At 30.2% G+C, this 17,469-nt stretch overlaps 2 protein-coding genes across 2 annotated transcripts in view; both read left to right on the top strand.

Moving 5' to 3' along the window:
- The first annotated feature begins 9,762 nt into the window (after positions 1-9,762).
- On the top strand, positions 9,763-10,629 carry LOC105621267. Its single transcript, XM_012202736.1, has 2 exons — positions 9,763-10,035; positions 10,129-10,629. Exons 1-2 carry the CDS (start codon positions 9,763-9,765, stop codon positions 10,627-10,629), a joined length of 774 nt encoding a protein of 257 aa, XP_012058126.1.
- Positions 10,630-16,377: 5,748 nt separating this feature from the next.
- Positions 16,378-17,469, top strand: part of LOC105621078 — a 3,203-nt gene continuing 2,111 nt past the window's right edge. The window contains exons 1-2 of the mRNA XM_012202549.1: positions 16,378-16,638; positions 17,044-17,139. Of these exons, the coding sequence (XP_012057939.1) occupies positions 16,378-16,638; positions 17,044-17,139 (357 nt within the window). The remainder of the gene's footprint in view (positions 16,639-17,043; positions 17,140-17,469) is intronic.

Below are 17,469 nucleotides of genomic sequence, written 5' to 3'. Positions count from 1 at the left end.
GCTGTGCCCCAAGCAATTCGGAAGACGAGACTAGCATGAGGAGCTAGGCGACGGACCGCGGGTATCGGCTACGTGGTGCGAAGAGGTTCGTATCGCGCGGGTCGCACGATCGCATTCTGGTGACGACGCGGCGTCCTCCGCGACGATCAAGAGGCTCTCGTCAGCCGCTTCTCCTCTCTCGATTCTCTTTCTCTCGGTGGGGTCTCGCCACCGCCGCGTGTCCTCGGCACCCCCGGCACGACTCCGCGGGCTACACGCGACGCGGCACGCGGTGCGGCACGTGCGTCGTGTAAACGAGAACGAGAAGAATAGAGCAAAGAGCTTTACTCCTTGCGAGCGTGAGGATAAACGAAGCACGCTGGACGCGAGCGGATGAAGCGTGCGTGCGTGCACACGCGCGCGCGCGCGCGCGTTTTTCGTACACAAGAGGCACGCGGGAAACGGCGCCGTCGGCTGAGCAAACGTCGCGGATGATCTACACGCCGACCAGGTCACGCGAACACACGTGCGGATGTAGGCGGCCCCACGCTCGGAACGTGTTCGGACGGCTCGTGTTATTTACGACGGCGCTCTATTTGTTTCCTTGGTCGGCCATCTTATTTTTGCTCGTCGCGCGCGAGCTGCGCATGCGCACGCCCGCCGCGACTGCAAGGCGCATTCATATTTTTGCGATTGAATGTCTATTTCTATCAATGTTGATTAGCTGTAATCTCGATTTATCTCGGTTCTTTTATCTTTTCCTAGTTTTGAATATTAGAATAAGATAAAGCATAAATTAAACCGAGTTAAAGTTCATTTACAGTAGTAGAAATAGACATTTAAACATATTTCGTGTTCTTTCCAGAGCATTTGATTGGCCACAAAACGAATCCCACGTGCCTGTCAAATGCCGCCAAATACAATGCGTAATTAAGTCTCAAACGATCTATAATTTGTCAGATTTTCTGAAGTTTAATTAGAATTTTATCATGTAGTTTAATATATTGTGATGTGATTGCCTTTTAGTCGTGTTTGTTTAATATAACCAAAAATATTTTTACTTTTCTAAATATTTAATAAATATTATCAAATATATTAATAGCTCTATTCGCATTGCTTGCACTTTTTGCATTTATAATCTTCGATTTCTTTCTCAACTATTTAGTAATAATTATTAAATAGAAAAGTAGATATAATTACTTTTTGTTATAATTTACTTTTCTAAATATTTAGTAAGTATTATCAAATATATTAATAGATCTGTTCGCGTTGCTTGCTTTTTGCATTTAGAATCTTTGATTTCTTTCTCTCATTTAGTAATAATTATTAAATATTAGGTGTAGGAAAAAGTTCGTGGCGTTTTTCCCATTAGATGGCATTAAAAAAACACCTTTTTCCCACATCTAATATTTAGAAAAGCAGGTACAATTATTTTTTGTTATGTATTGATCGAACATTTAGAGGCCTATTTTATACTCTTAATGATTGTATCATTGTACTCTGAAAATCGAAAAACAATAATAGTCTCTTCAATTTTCATTCATTCTTAACAATAATGAGACATTAGATTGATATCTGAAAATATAACTAAGTAAGCGAAATGATTTTGTGATTTGAGTTAAGGACACGTTTACTCCTTGAATGGAAAAGCAGAAAGCTGAAAACAGTAGTCAATCAAAACTTGCGCTGGTAGTCGACAATGGGTGCTTTCCAATTGCAATATCCCTAGACACTTTCGTGCACACGTTGTGTTCTACTATCAATTGTTCGTTGTCATCGACACTACATATCTGTACTCAGTCGAGGGCTGTGTAAGCTTATGTTTTATAGTGACAATTACATGTTATTAACCGCAGCGGTTATAAATAAGGTTGAAAAGCGTTAAGTAATCGGGACTTTTACTTTTTTTTGTTTAATACAAGAAAAGCTACATTTAATCTAACTCTATCCAAAACAATCTCAACCGTGCACAGCGTACACATTCTGTTCCAATTGAATCATGTACAATGCTACACTTTGTGTATTCCTATGTATGTTTGTTAAGATGTGTTAAGCAATTGGAAAGCATTCATTTTCAGCTTTTTGTACTTCCTACTGACGCGAGTTCTGATTGGCTACTGCTTTTTCGCTTTCCGCCCAGGTGTGAATGCGTCCTAAAGCTTTGTATATAGGTATACATAATAATATTTCAGGGTAAATTTACATATATACGTATTTAGTTCTGCAAATCATGCGTCGATTAAATTTTCGGTTTTAAAACAACCCGGTTAACAAGTGATTTTTTACAATAAATTTTATAGTATCATATATAAAGCAACTAAAAAATTGCAACACTTTCTTTACGATGGATTTCAAAATATAGCTCATCGAGCGATTGGTTCTAATATATTTATGGATTCATAAGTAGGCTGCATTATTTCGAAATCTATTTAAAAAAAAATGTTGCAATCTTTTTTAGTTAATAACTGCACATGACATTACTTTTGTCAAATTTAGGATTACCGTGCATAAACATAGCATAACACTGTTGGTCCAATGATCATTCGACAAAAAGAAAACAGCTATATTGATTTGCATAAGATGTTCATTGGTTCAAGTCTTATACTATGCTTATGTCATTTTGTACGTGATAGCCCTTAAAGATTGGTATTGATAAAATTGTGTCAATATAGCTCTGTAATTAATCATTCTAAGATGATATAAGCTAATCATAGAGCCATATTAGAGCCATAATAAATATTCTTAAAATATTTATCTTTAAAATGATCTTGAAGTAAGGAATGTGAAAGCGAACCTTCTTCTTCTTAAAATTAATGGCTCCCTTCTCCCGAAATAATAAACGGAAGTCGATACGACCAGATCCTTATGAGAGATACAAAAACTAAGTGATGCAATGCCCACGAAAATGGCGAAGCCCGGACACCTCTATGCCGCGTCCAAAAAGGACAAAACGGAACGATTATGTATGTTTCAATACTCAGTCAAGTTGGCAATACTTTCAAAAATATATATAATTGTAGCATCCGAGTCGAGATGCGTCCGCCGCGGACGAGTGATTCTTCTGAACTGTACGCGGATGCGGGCCGAACAGATGAAAATTAATTAGAAATTATATAAAAACAATACAGAAATATAAAAATCTATCAAACATTTCAGATAAATAATCTGAAATTTACAAAAACATAAATGTCCGTATTCATAGTCAGACCTTGTATTTGAGGCTTCCTTAAATTTATCTTTAGATGCTCAGCAGCCAATGAAATAATTCGCAGAGTATCTAGAGATAAATTTAAGGAAGCTTTAAATATAAGGTCTAACTATGAATACGAGTATTAATCAGGTAGAGTTTTTTCCTATCTAATTCTGTCAAACTTTTTAAGCATGGAACCAAAGATTGAAGATCAAATATAAATATAAATAAATATAAAATAATTATTTGCGTATCTTATTTTTCAAATATAAATATATATTTTATCTGTTTTAAAATCTCATTATTCATCAAGCGTTTGAACTGTTAACATCATTTATAATAGACATATCTCATATATAATTATATATGTTTATGAATATTTATACATATTTATACTCATATATGTTTATACATATTTATATATATTCATGCATGAAAATTTTTTTATCGGATTGATTAGAGATATTTATTTTATTTAAGTAGAGCACTTAAAATGTTTGGCTGCTAATTGGTGGAAAAGTATAAGGCAAATATAAATAAAAAAAAATTCAATGTGTTTTATCTCTCCAAGACCTGTGATTAAGAAAAAAATAATTTATCAAGTAATGATAAAGTAATTGATAAATCAATATCACTAATAGAGTCATCCAATTCAAATTCACTGTTAAAATTAAATCTAAAATAAAGAATATACATTTCGCTGTTTCGTTCGCGAAACTTTAAATAAATATTTTTGGCTTATGTATATGACTACCTATGACTAAAATAAACACTTCCGTTAAGGCACAATTTTCAAAATAAATATTTTCCGCTCATGCTGACTCTCAATAGATTAAAATTGCATATTTCCGGTGTGTCATACGATATTTTCGCGGACGACAATCCAATTTGCCAATCAGATTCAACCTTGAATAATTATTATTATAATATATCAATATATTATACATACGATAGGAAAATTTCTTCCATATTATATTTACAAGCATGCTAGAATATTACATGCGAATGCAAAATGCAGAACACTCCCAGCAAGCAAGAAACTTGGAAAATTCCAGCAACATTGCAGCAACGATTGCTTGAATATGAAATTTTCTTGTCGTATTTATAATTATGTTAATAATAACAAGTATATTATTATATACTAGAAATCAAGGCAAGAAACGCGTATTTATAACGTCGTTAGCGTTATAAATTACTTTTTTCAGTAACGAATGGACGACGTCACATTTATTTTTAAGGTTCATGGTAAAAAAATTTTTATCTTCTAGACGTGTTTCTGTTGAACAAGATTCCATGTCTAACAACAAGTCGGAAAATATAGAAACAACTCCTTGGTTTTTAATTCCTTACATAAATATCACGGCAGATAAATTTCTAACAATTTGTAAAAATGAAAACTTAAAACCAGCATTTTACAATAACAACAAATTCAATAGCTTTATTAAAAAGGATATCCAGAAGGAATTCTCTCAAAAAATCAGAATAAAAATATAATATACAAAATAACATGCAAAATAACATGCAAAATAACATGCAAAGATTGTAACGTTTTACATAGGGCAAACTGATAAAAAATTGAACTCTAGAATTACTGAACACCATCACATCAATTGGAATACCAATTTACAATCTGTTATTACGAATCATAGAGTTGAATTGAATCATGAGTTTGATTGGAGAATGTTCAAATTTTAGGATCATGAGAGATCTTTAAATAAACGATTAATTTCTGAAAAAGCGTACATTCTCAAAAAATGCAAAAAAATAGTTTAAATTTACGGTCTGACACTGAAGGATTATGTCATGCTTATACGATGATGCTAAATGAATTGATCAATTAAATCATTTCGTAAAGAATGTATTTTCACGTCTTGTATACATCTAATTTATGACTTTATGATTATATCAGAAATATTGTAATGTTAGATATGACTTAATTGTTTTGTTTTTCGATGTGTCCTTTTGTAAGTTGTTCGTTTTTGACTATCTTTTGACTACTCGGAGAGGAAGGTTTATAAATCGTTAATATGTAAAACTGAGATAATTGTTTCAATAATTTATTAGTTAATATAAACTTCCAAAGCTTCATGGACATGTTGAACTTCTGGTTTGAGATGAGTTGCTGGGATATAATTTTTTTCTTATTGATTCAATTTTAATTTTATATATGTCAAATCAGGATTCATTTCAATTGGGAACCTGTTAGTGATTCACATTTGACGGAAAGTTCAATGAATTAGGATTTGAAATATGTATTGCTGAAGAGGACTCCAAAGAGAGCCGAAATTTCTCTGTTTTCTCATTTTTACATTCAGATTAAAATAGTGTGCACTGAATGCGCACAAGTTTTGACAAAAAATGCTATAATATTCTATTAGTAAAAGAAAAAAGTAACGAAAAAATAATGACTCATTATATTTTGAGTAATGGTAACGAATTATTTTTTAGGAAAAAGAACAAGTTATTTTTACGAGGTAAAAATACCTTGCTAGAAATACAATTTAAGTATTATAAGTTAAGTATTATAAGTTATATATAATTTAGATGCATTCAAAACGCTCGATCTTTCATTTGATATATTAGATCCTGAAATACAGACTAATCAGATGAAAAAACTCACTGAGCGTTCAATGAGCGGTTGTCATTCTGAATGCTTCCATTATATAAGTGTAATTTAATAGTGAAAAAAATTAGTGATGGCTGTTATTAATTTTTTCCACGATTAACACACATTCTAGAATTTTCTAATATGTTTCTTATTTACTGAGTATAATAATTTACTGAGTATAATAATTATTATGTATCCAGTAAGCAATAAATTTAATAGGACATTTTAGTAATATTGCAATATCGTTGTAATCTTATTACTAGACTTTAATTAGATTCAAGGACAAAACTCGTGTTTTGAGATTATACATTACACGTATATTTATCAAAGGTCAATGACTACGAAATGGAATAATCGGAAGCGCGATAAAAAAAAGCAATTGCATAAACATACGCGGATTAAAAGACAACGATAGCGAACATGTGAAGGAAAATGCAGCCTTTCAAAGAGTGAATATATATATTGCATTGCGCTGTGTTCACTGTATGCCGTCGAAGTATATATATATATACATCTATTATACAATATTATCAGGATCGTACTTATCAGCAAGTACACGGAAGACCCGTTATACATTGCGGAAAACTTTCCTAAATCTGAGTAATATTTTCTTCAATAGTACTAACAATAAGTAAACATTTCCTTATTGTAAATAAATATTTATTAAACATAATATTTATAAACATATATTATTTAATTTAATATTATTTTCTTTTTTTGAATAAATATGTATTTATTTACAGTAAAAAAAAACATTTATATTTAGTATCATTTATGAAAAATATTATTTAAATTTTTTTTTCATGGTGGATGTGCGAGACACTAATAATCAAAGAAATAAATCAGTTATTCTGAAGTGCGTTAAATTTCTTGCTGTTTGTTATTATCTAAGGATAAATATCTCCAATAAATATTTCTTTATGTATTTATTAAATATCTAAACTTGTTTCGTATCATATTTACACTCTAAGTGTCACACTTGAAACTAAGTACAGCTCTGAAGCCAAGTCATTTATCTATCATTAAGTATGCTCCATGCATACGAGTACGTTTATACGTAAAACTTCAGTACATCACAAACAGAGAAGAAGGCATTGTGTTAATCTCCTTATCAAAATGAGGTAATGTTTCTTTACGATTTAGCCATGTTGACAATTAGTGTGCTAAAAAATCAAAGTTTATTTCAATTTAAATAAATTTAAAAATTAGATTAAGAGCACCGATAAGAAGATATACTTATAATTTTCTAATTACAATCGCGCAGTAAATACGAACTAACAGTAATATAACATCAATGTTATAATTTTACATTAAATAATGTTACGTACAATACGTGTTTCGTTACATTTATATTGTCGAGTGTAATTATAACAATAATGTCATGTTATCTGACTGACATGTTATTGTCAGTTGGTATTTACTTGGTATTCTGTCTACATTTGTTCACAGAAAAAATGTTTGATTGAATTAACTAGAATTCTGGAATAATCCATAATTCTAGTTAAATCTACAAGATTTTTGTGGTAAGATCTATTAACATTCTAGTTGAAATCAATATTCAGTAGATTTATAATCAGAAATCTAGTAGACTAACCAGAATTCTGGATCGTTCATTTTTATCAGAGTTCCAATTAATTCAACCTAACCAAACATTTTTTTTCGTAGATATTCTATCTACTTTTCTGAATACTTTTTATATGTATAGATTCTACAACAATGCATAAAAATTCTAAAAGTTCAATTTTTCGATTAAAGGAAAGTGTTTATGTAAGACTAGTATAAACAGGGAATTAAAAATGAAACTTACAAGTAACTAGTTACTTGTAATAAAGTTATAAGTTACTTTTTTGGTAACTTTACTAGTAACTGCGTTACTTTTTTTTAGTTAATTGTAACAGTATTGTAGTTAAATTTTTTTTGTAATGATAACAAATTTTATAGTTATTTTTGTCGTTATTTTACACACGATTGGGCATAATTCGATTGAACATTATTATTTATAGTGCTGGAGACTTGAAAACTCCTATCAACTCTCTTGAGACATCCATCCGCTATGATAGTGATTATCGATTTTAAAAAAGTAACGGAAAAATAATGAATAGTTACTTTTTTAAGTAAAAGTAACTGTAACGAGGTACTTTTAAAAATCGGTAACTAATGGTAATTTGCTTTGGTAATTTACTTTTTCTCGGTAACAATTGTAATTTGTTACTTTTAAAAACTTTTCATTCCTTGAGTATAAGATAAATTATCATTGCATTTATTCATGAATTATTGACTTTTTCTGATAAATATTGCTCGCACTGTATCGTAATAAGATCGTATTCTTTTATCGTATTTTTCAAAAATAAAGATAATACTCTTGAGAGAAGTTACAATACTTTTTATTATATATACTGTTTTCAAAATATAATAATAAATATGATTTGAAATATATATTTATTTATATAAACAATTTAGAGTATATATAAGGAATATATATAGGATATCTGAGATCCGTGAATCAAAATAAATAAATCAAAATATCAGCAAGAAAGTTTTTGAAAAATTAAGTAAAGTTATACATACATTTTTATTTCAAACAGTAGTTTTTGAGATATAAGAGTTTGAGATATAAGAGTTTAAATATAGCCAATTATAAATTATATTTAGGCAGTCATGTGTAATGCGTAAGTAGTTTAACGCCCACTTCAGCGGATAAATGTACGTCTAAATATAGTCCGTAATTGACCACGTTTAAATTCTTATATCTTGAAAACTATTGCTTCAAATAAAAATGTACAATTTTATTTTACTTTGTTTTGTATACACACGTTATCGAGATTTTTTTTACTCAACAATTTCACAATAAATAATGCGTAATAAACAGTTTGCTGAATAAATGATGGCATTTCATAATTGAAAAACTTAATTTTTCCAAAAAAGTGTGATTAACCGTTTGCAATTTGGGGTGCAAAAGCACAATCAATTTTTTGACTGTAAATTCTGATAAATAAATTAAAAAGTAAATAAGATACAATTCAACTTTTATAATTCGGAGAAATTAATTGTTCTATTGTTACATTTCCTATTTATCTATTATTATGTCTGTTATTATAAATAAATTCTCTAATAAATATTGTCTGTTATTAAAATTAAAATAAATTCTCTAAATATTTCTTCATGCACTTGTTAAATATCTATATTCCTCCATATTAAGAAATAAGAAGTTTTCTTACTTTTCTATTTTATTTGACTTTATTAAAATATTTCTTCTGATTGTTTTTTAATTGATTGACTAGCTTTTTTTACAATATATGATTGACAAGAATTGTATATTATTTTTTTTGAATTTAACAGGATTCTTGCTTCGAACCGATGAATTTGTTAGTTTCCTTTTAACTATTAACGTATTATTATTTAATTTATTTATATCTTTTATAATTAGTATATGATGATCTTTTATTACACTTTTCCGTTGCATTAATTTATTATTAAAATATTAAGTGCGATCTTTATAATAGAATATATATTTTGATCTTTTTTTATCTTTTAGATATCTTTTATCTTTTTCAATGTCTAATTCGAAGACTGATAGCTGATAGTTGATAGTTATGGTTGTTATGCCCATTACTTCGCGAGATCATAAATGTACTTGATAGTTTATAATTTTTGAAATTTCCGTTAAAAACAGATTAAAACTAAGATAAGCTGTTGTAAAATTTTAAATAATTTAATGATTGTGAGTAAATGTGACTTATTAAAATTTTAATTTGATGCGCACTTTTTATATTGCGCCAACTTCCATAGCCTCCCCTTGTTTGAAGTAATTGAAGTTCTTTTTGTTCATATTATTAGGTATGGGAAAAAGTTCGTAGCGTTTTTCCCGTTAGATGGCATTAAAAAAACACCACGAACTTTTTCCCATACCTAATATTTTATTTTGGACTTCTTCGAAATAATCGTAACAAAATCATGCTTGTTTTTCAGCAACAGGCACAAAAATATGTCCTACTATCGGCCTTGGGGCTCTATGGAGAACGGTCAGATAGAATTCGAGTCTTTGTCGGACGATACCTTGGAGGGTGCTCTCAATGTGATAAGAAAGAGCTTCTTTCTTTACGAAAAAATATGCATAGCTGTGGAACTGAATTCCGAACCAGGAGCATCCAAGGAACTCGAGCAGCTCTGTTTGTACACGGCTAAGGACGGCGTGAGTATGGTGGCCATCGACGTCACCACTAACGAAGTTGTTGGAGTCGCGTTCAATAAAATTCAAGTGAGTGAACAATTTTCCAGTACAACACTTTGTATTGATCTTTAATAAGTTGTCAAATTTAAAATTTTTTTATGGCTACTTTCAATTTATCAGATGTCCTCCAATAGTTCAGAGAAAAGCTTCTTCGAATGCTTTAGTGAAAATTGCCGATACAAATCATCGAAGGCTCTGGTGGACTTCATGATAAACGTAGATTCGCGAATAAATCTTTTCAAGCATTATTACGTCAACTGTATTCTCGAGATCATGTTTCTGGCGACTCTGCCCAATTACGGGAAACGACGAATAGGTGAAATGTTGGTCACTTCTTCATTGGAGCTTGGAAAAGAGCTGAAACGTGGCAAAAACGTGAGAATACCTATCACGATACAAGGCAGCAACAAAGTGATGAATGCCGACGCAGTGCCGACCTTGGCCTCCGCTATTATGACATCCAATTATTCCTATCAAATTGCGAAGAAATTGCATTTCGATCAGCTTTTGGAAGTTCCGTACGATGAGTACGAGTATAACGGAAAGAAATATAGCGAAAGAATAAATAGTCAGGAACACCGACGGTGTGTCTTGGTAGCTAAGAGGCTCTCCTCGATGTAGACAATAATCGCGCCAGTAGTTATGGTTAGAAAATCCACATTACAAAGTTTAGATTTAGGAGTAATGTGCAATAAATGATCTCTCAATAAGTAAATTAAATTTTGTCCCAAAAATCAAGATAATGCATATTAAGATTATTTATTGATTCACCCAAATAACTTAGAAATAATAATAAATAGATATTATAATGTAATAGGCACAAATATATATGAATACTTCAATCTTACTCAATAGCATCACTATAATATAATATGCGCGAGAAAGCCTGTTGATCGAATGAACGACATTTTATAACTAAGAAATTTAATTTTTCGAGAAAAGTTAATAATCGTAATTTTTAAAGAAATAGTTCGACAAGTTTTAATGCAAAAAGATATTATAAAAGTTTTCTAAAAGTATTTTTCTTTTGTAACGAATTGCAGGTAATCTGAAGAAGAAAAATAGACGATTATATAGTTGAAGTTAAAAATATCAATTGTAGCTGTACAAAATTGCTCATCAATTCGCGAGATCAATTTATTTGTATAATAATCTTAAAAAATTCTGTTTTGAGCTTTGCTTTGCTTTTCAGTATAATTACGACAGAATTATTCAAAGTTTGTAAGATCTGGATTTTATTTCTGAACTGTATTTTTAATTTTTTCTTATTTTCACGATAATATCTTTTTAAAGTAAAAGTTTTAAAATAAAAAAAATATGAGTACTATTGGATCGAAAGATTTGAAGATATTTTTATAAGAAATTTTCAAGAGAAAAGTAATTTTGTCTGATAATTGATTTGCTAATATTATATTATGTTTTAAAAAGAGAAGTTACAAAAAATGAAATTTTACATATATATATATAAAATATTATTTGTTATATATCGAAATATATTGCTTTTTATCAATGTTACATGGGCTGAAAAGTTCCGGGATTTTTCAATACGTGGCGTCACTAGAAAATGAACATGATTCATTTCGAGAGGTTCATCTGTCACTAGTTTATGTATGAAGTTTCATGACATTTCGTTCATTCGTTTACAAGCTACAGTCGTTTAAGTGGCCCTACTTTCGCCTTCGTTCTGTATCATCACGATAACGCACCGTTACATATATCCTTGAAAGCGATGGCCAAATTGGATCAATTACGATTTGAATTGGTTGCTCACCCACTTCAGACTTGATCCCCAGCGACTATTATCTGTTCCCAAATCTCAAGCGGTGGCTCCAGGGAAAGAGATTCACATCGAATGAGGAAGTCATCGCGGAAATCGAGGCGTATTTCGAAGGCTTGGACGTTTCGTACTACAAAAAGGGCATCGAAATGTTGGAAAATCGCTATATCAAGTGTATCGCTCTCAAAGGCAACTATGTTGAGGAATAAATATAACTTTGAAAACTCAAAAAACGCTTTTCATTAAAAATCCCGGGACTTTTCAGTCCATGTAGTACAATTGCATCACAGCGGAAAAATAAATGGATGTGTTCTTAAAATAGTAATATTTTTTGTATAGAATTAGGATAAAATGCTTAATAGACTCTTACGACATAGAAGAAACGTTTATAATATAGGAACTAAGAAACTGTTATGACATAGACAAACGTAATCAGATATGAGGAAAAATATATTAGAATGGATTTCATTCGCGTGCGACAATAATGACGAAATTGATCGTATTCTATTATATAAAACTTTTTATTTACATGTACTGTCATGTAACGTCATTTTTATGTAATCAAAGATCTGACTCAAATATTTGAATATAAATACAAACAAATTAATACATTGCATATAAATTTGCATATAAATGTTAGAATAATTTTTCCAATAATTCTGTAGTTCATTTCTTTCTCTAATCAAATAGCAATTAAATCAAGATTGGCAAGTAACGCGCTATTTGTAACGTCGTTACTGTTATAAGTTACTTTTTGGTAACGCTTGAGTCACGACGTTACATTTTCTTCTGAATAACGTTCATAGCAACGTTCAACGCAGTTACATTTCTGGAGTAATGGTAACGATTTTATTAGTTACTTTTATTCTTACTTTATGTCTATTTATTTTATTATGTCTATTTTCTTTATGTCAATGTAAAAGTTTTAATTGTAATTAGAGCGATATGCATTCGGTGCACTTTAAAGCCGCTGTACAATCGACGTAAAGATATGATTAAAATAATAAAAATATAAAAACGAGTTAAACCGCGAAATTCTCAATACATTTTATTATGCTATTTGATTGAAAATATACTTTAGGCATTATATTATCTCAGATATCTTATTTTTATATTTAGATTAGAGTAGTATACAACAGTTTTAGTGTGCACTAACAATAAAAAGTTTTGCAATAAAAAACGCTATTATATGCATATAATATTCTATTAGTGTCAAGAAAAAAATAACTCATTACATTTTGACAGTAACGAGTTACTTTTTAGGAAAAAGAACGGTAATGGTGAATTATTTTTATGAGGTAACGTTGCCAACCCTGAATTAAACAATTAAAATATAAATTAATAATATGGCTCACTTAAAATAAATCAATATAAATAAATAGAAGGGTTATGAGCCAGTTAAAAATAAATTAAGAACATTTAATATTCCGAAATAAATATAGAGAAATACAATAACAAACGTTTCGATGCTGATCAGGTCATTCTCAATGTTAAGACGCATTCCAAAATATAATATTACATACAAGTTATTGGATTCTCAGATTAAAATTATAATTTTATTAGATAACTTATGTAATATTGTAATTTTGATCTGAGAATATATTATATTTTGTTATTGTATTTCATGAACAATTAAAGTTATTAAACTAATCAGTTAATTGTGATTTAATAAATTAATGTTATGATATATTTATAAATTATATCATAATTGTATCATATATATAATTGTATCATATAATAATTATATCATCGAAGCTTCCATGGACTTTAAAGTCCATTTAGATAATTTACGTTACTTCAAGACAGAAATCTGTATCCTATTATATGTGATAGAAAAAAAAAAATTAGAAGAGTCAGAATATAACTGTATAAGATATATATTAATACTAAGAATATTGATGTTACTCACTAAAAGGATCATGCAAATAAATTATAAAAATACTATAAAAATAAAAGAGATAAAACATTAAATATTTTATCAGTATAAATGACATAATTATTAATAAGTCAACAAATTTCAAATTTTTATCCTTTATGTAAAAAAATATATGTAATATTAATCTGAAAAATAGATACGATCAATAATAAATGCTCAATACTTTTATTTTTTTGTTAAAATATATCGTACGTAGATAAAAATGCATAGCATATAAAATTACAGATAAAATTCTATCCCGATATCTATATTATAGATCTAAAGCAAGCTTAACGCACTCATGAAAGTAAATTGCGCAAATACTCCAAGATTGTCACAGCCGTTTGTGCACAGCTAGATAGTATATTGTAAGCAGTTATTAAGAGACTAAAAATCAAATCTATTTCACAGAAGTTTAATAAATTAAATCTCGTATAATCAGAACCTCATATCTCACCTTCATTTTCACGGAAAAAGACCTATCAGCAACAAAACAAGAAATTTTCCTACATATCCACTATAATAAAATGATAGTAAATAAGATAAGCGGCTTAGATAATTCGGCTTATGTGAGATTGTCGATTATTAATCGCTGCGTGGGTATTATTATATGATAATGTCTGTAATTAAACGGGATGTATACAATAAGGAGCAATTCGTGATATAGTTTTTATCTCCTGGCGATATCCCGGCGTCCCGTCAACAGCAGACATCATCGTGAATCTCGACCCGGTAAGATCGCTTTCATTGTGCTTCAAATTGAAGTTTTTTCTGTTTGCCGTTTTTTCTTGTTTCAGCTTTCAATGACATTTAGCTCCAGAATTAATATAAAAAATTTGTATCAAATACAAAGAACGCGAGTGTTTGTAATAATCTATCGTGAAATAGTTGAAATAGTGAATAGTTGAAATAGAAAATGTGGATAGAACACAGTGAAATACTGAATTCGCAAATATTTTTCTATAATTTTTTCAAATATTATTCTTGTAACTTTTAACTTCGGTTGCTTGCAATTAGTATTTAAAATATTTTGGATATAAAACTTCGTTATATTCAAGTTTGTGGAATAATTTATACTGTAAGTCTCGCTTGATAAAATATTTAAGAATTCACCTCTTTCTTAATCATGATTACAGTAGTCACAAGTCGATCGCAAATTTGTTGTGACAACCAATATAAAGTATTAATTTTAAAATTTATGCTTTAGATTATTAACGTATGATTTGGAACAAAAGTTCAAAGATTTCAAAAGACAAATTTCAAAATTTAAACAGCGATAACTTAAAATCAACAAAATTTAAATTTTAAAAATGGTTTTAAAGCTTAAAATCTCTACTTTCGAAAAGTTTCTACGCCATTTGAGTTTCTGTGAGTTTGATAATTTTCTTCTCACTTTATGAGCCTGTCACGTGCCCAAACAAACTTACAAAAAAGAAGAACGTATTTAGACTCTCAAGATTTAAAAATATAAATGTTTAAAAATATTGGGCAAGTGAAAGTAATTCCGCAGTAATCTTTGCGTAATCTTTTTTCAATTTCAATATATTTATGCATTTTTTGTAATGCTTACATTGAGTTTCGGCTCACTTCAAGCCATCACATTAGTGTACATTAGTGATGTACATACAATCAGGGCTTAAAAGGTTGCAACATTTTTTTTTTTAATGGATTTCGGAATGCAGTCTATTCATCCAGCGATTGGTTCTTATTTGTGGATTCATAAGATGAATTTGTTCTTTATTATTTGCTTGAACGTGGTAGAAGATAGTTGTAGGACATTTAAAAATGACATAATTCCATACAAATTTGATATGCACATTTTTTAATCACATTCTTGTACGCAACGGAGTCATTTGAACAATACAATTATAATCTGTTCATCTTTACCGTAATATTCTATCATTTTGGGTCAATTAGCATTTGAACTAACGGTTACAATTTTAAACTTGAAGAAAGGGTACATTCATTGCATACTTGAATAGAATCTTGATCTAAATAATTGTTGATATGTACATCGCTGATGACTCGAAGTGAGCCAAAACGTTCAAACTCAATGTAAGCATTACAAGAAATACATAAAAAAAGATAACATTGAAAAAAGATAATGTAAAGATTAATACGGAGTTATTCTCACTTGCCTGATATTTTTAAATATTTACTTTTAAACTTGCACAAAATTTCGATTTTTTAACGTAAAACTTAAACCGAAATTAAAGTTTTCCTTAAAATTGTTTGTCAAAAATATATTCCTCTTAAGATTTTTTGTTACCATATTATATGGCGGATTAAATAAAAGGAGCCTTTTGATCTTGATTATAACTTTTAAATGTTAAAAATCATTGTATTGCAATTTAAAAAATAGATTCTTAAAGATATAACTTTGCTCTATCAAATAATATATTTATCAATATTTTTAAAAACATGTAGATATGACACAAATAAACACAAATAGAACTACGAACTTTCGTTCCAACTCAATCAGAATCAGAATAAGAAACATCAGGAAACAATAAGGATCTCCCTCTCTTGCTTCCTTATTGAATTGGATACGATGCTTAATTAAAAAAAATAGAACAGGATGCGCAAGACAAGCGTGATAAACTTGCGCGTGTATCGATTAGTTATAGTGATGCTGTAGTGTTTCTTCCAGGCGATTCTCTGCGACGTGTAACGCATCATGCCCGTCTGTCTCGGCACCGATCGTTCAGGCGCTATCGAATTTAGGATGCTCAGTAAGGACAGAATCGAGGATGCTCTGATCGTACAGCAGCATTCCATGCGGCAGGAGTGCATCGCGATCGGCATGGGTATGTACGAGGATCTCGGAGCTTCCGAAGAGATGCAGTTAGTCTTCAGGGAGGTCATTAAAGACGGATGCACGGTGATTGCTGTCGATCAATCAGATCGCGTTGTCGCCGTGGCGTTCAACAAGTTACATGCAAGTAAAAAAGCGCGGTCTTGAATATTGACATAATCGACTTGATAAATATGATTTTATTTCTGGCACGTTGTAGATTTTATCGACCGCTGTCTGATAAATAGTTAATTCGTCGCGACTCGTATGACTTTAGCGATTTAGCCACCTGAGATGGATTAATTTGACAGTAAATTGACACTTCTTTCAGTATCATAAACGATCGCAATATCGGCAAAGAAAGATGGTTTTAAAGATAATTTATAGATAAAGAAGATATTGTATATTCCATCATGTTCGTGTATGACGCATATTGAAGATAAAGATAATTTGTCAAAGTGAAGGAAAATTAATTTTGTTATTTTTTATAGTTATTTTTTATGTTAGTTTTATTTCGCCAATCTTTGAAATATCCATTTACATTTTCAGATGTTTCCCCAGCAAGAAGAGGACCCTTTTGCATTTTTTGTAGAAAATAACATCAAGCATCGTTCGTGTAGGGATTTGATTGAGTTCATCGACGGCGTAAGTCCATGATTTATATCATATTTTATACACGCTGTAATCAACAATGTCAATACAAGTGTTCCAGTTACCTTTGAGATTTTGTAATTTTTTCACACATAACGATAAGGTTGATATCTGTGCATATTATTAATTAATCTTCAGAAGGCCATCTCTCTCTCTCTCTCCTCTCTCTCTCTCTCTCTCTCTACTCTACTACACACACACACACACACACACACACACACACACACACACACACACACACACACACACACACACACACACACACACACACACACACACACACACACACACACTACTACTAACTACTTACTAACTTACTTATTA

This window comes from Atta cephalotes (genome assembly GCF_000143395.1).
Source record: "Atta cephalotes unplaced genomic scaffold scaffold00032, whole genome shotgun sequence".
In the NCBI taxonomy this organism is placed as follows: domain Eukaryota; kingdom Metazoa; phylum Arthropoda; class Insecta; order Hymenoptera; family Formicidae; genus Atta; species Atta cephalotes.
Note: the sequence above shows the minus strand (reverse complement) of the source record. Positions and strands in the feature narration are given on the sequence as shown.

What these genes read in the sequence shown, in the direction of transcription:
- LOC105621267 (XM_012202736.1), top strand. Translation starts at nt 9,763, where the DNA reads ATGTCCTACTATCGGCCTTGGGGCTCTATGGAGAACGGTCAGATAGAA. An exon ending in TCGCGTTCAATAAAATTCAA is followed by an intron (nt 10,036 to 10,128) that starts GTGAGTGAACAA and finishes TCAATTTATCAG; the next exon opens with ATGTCCTCCAATAGTTCAGA.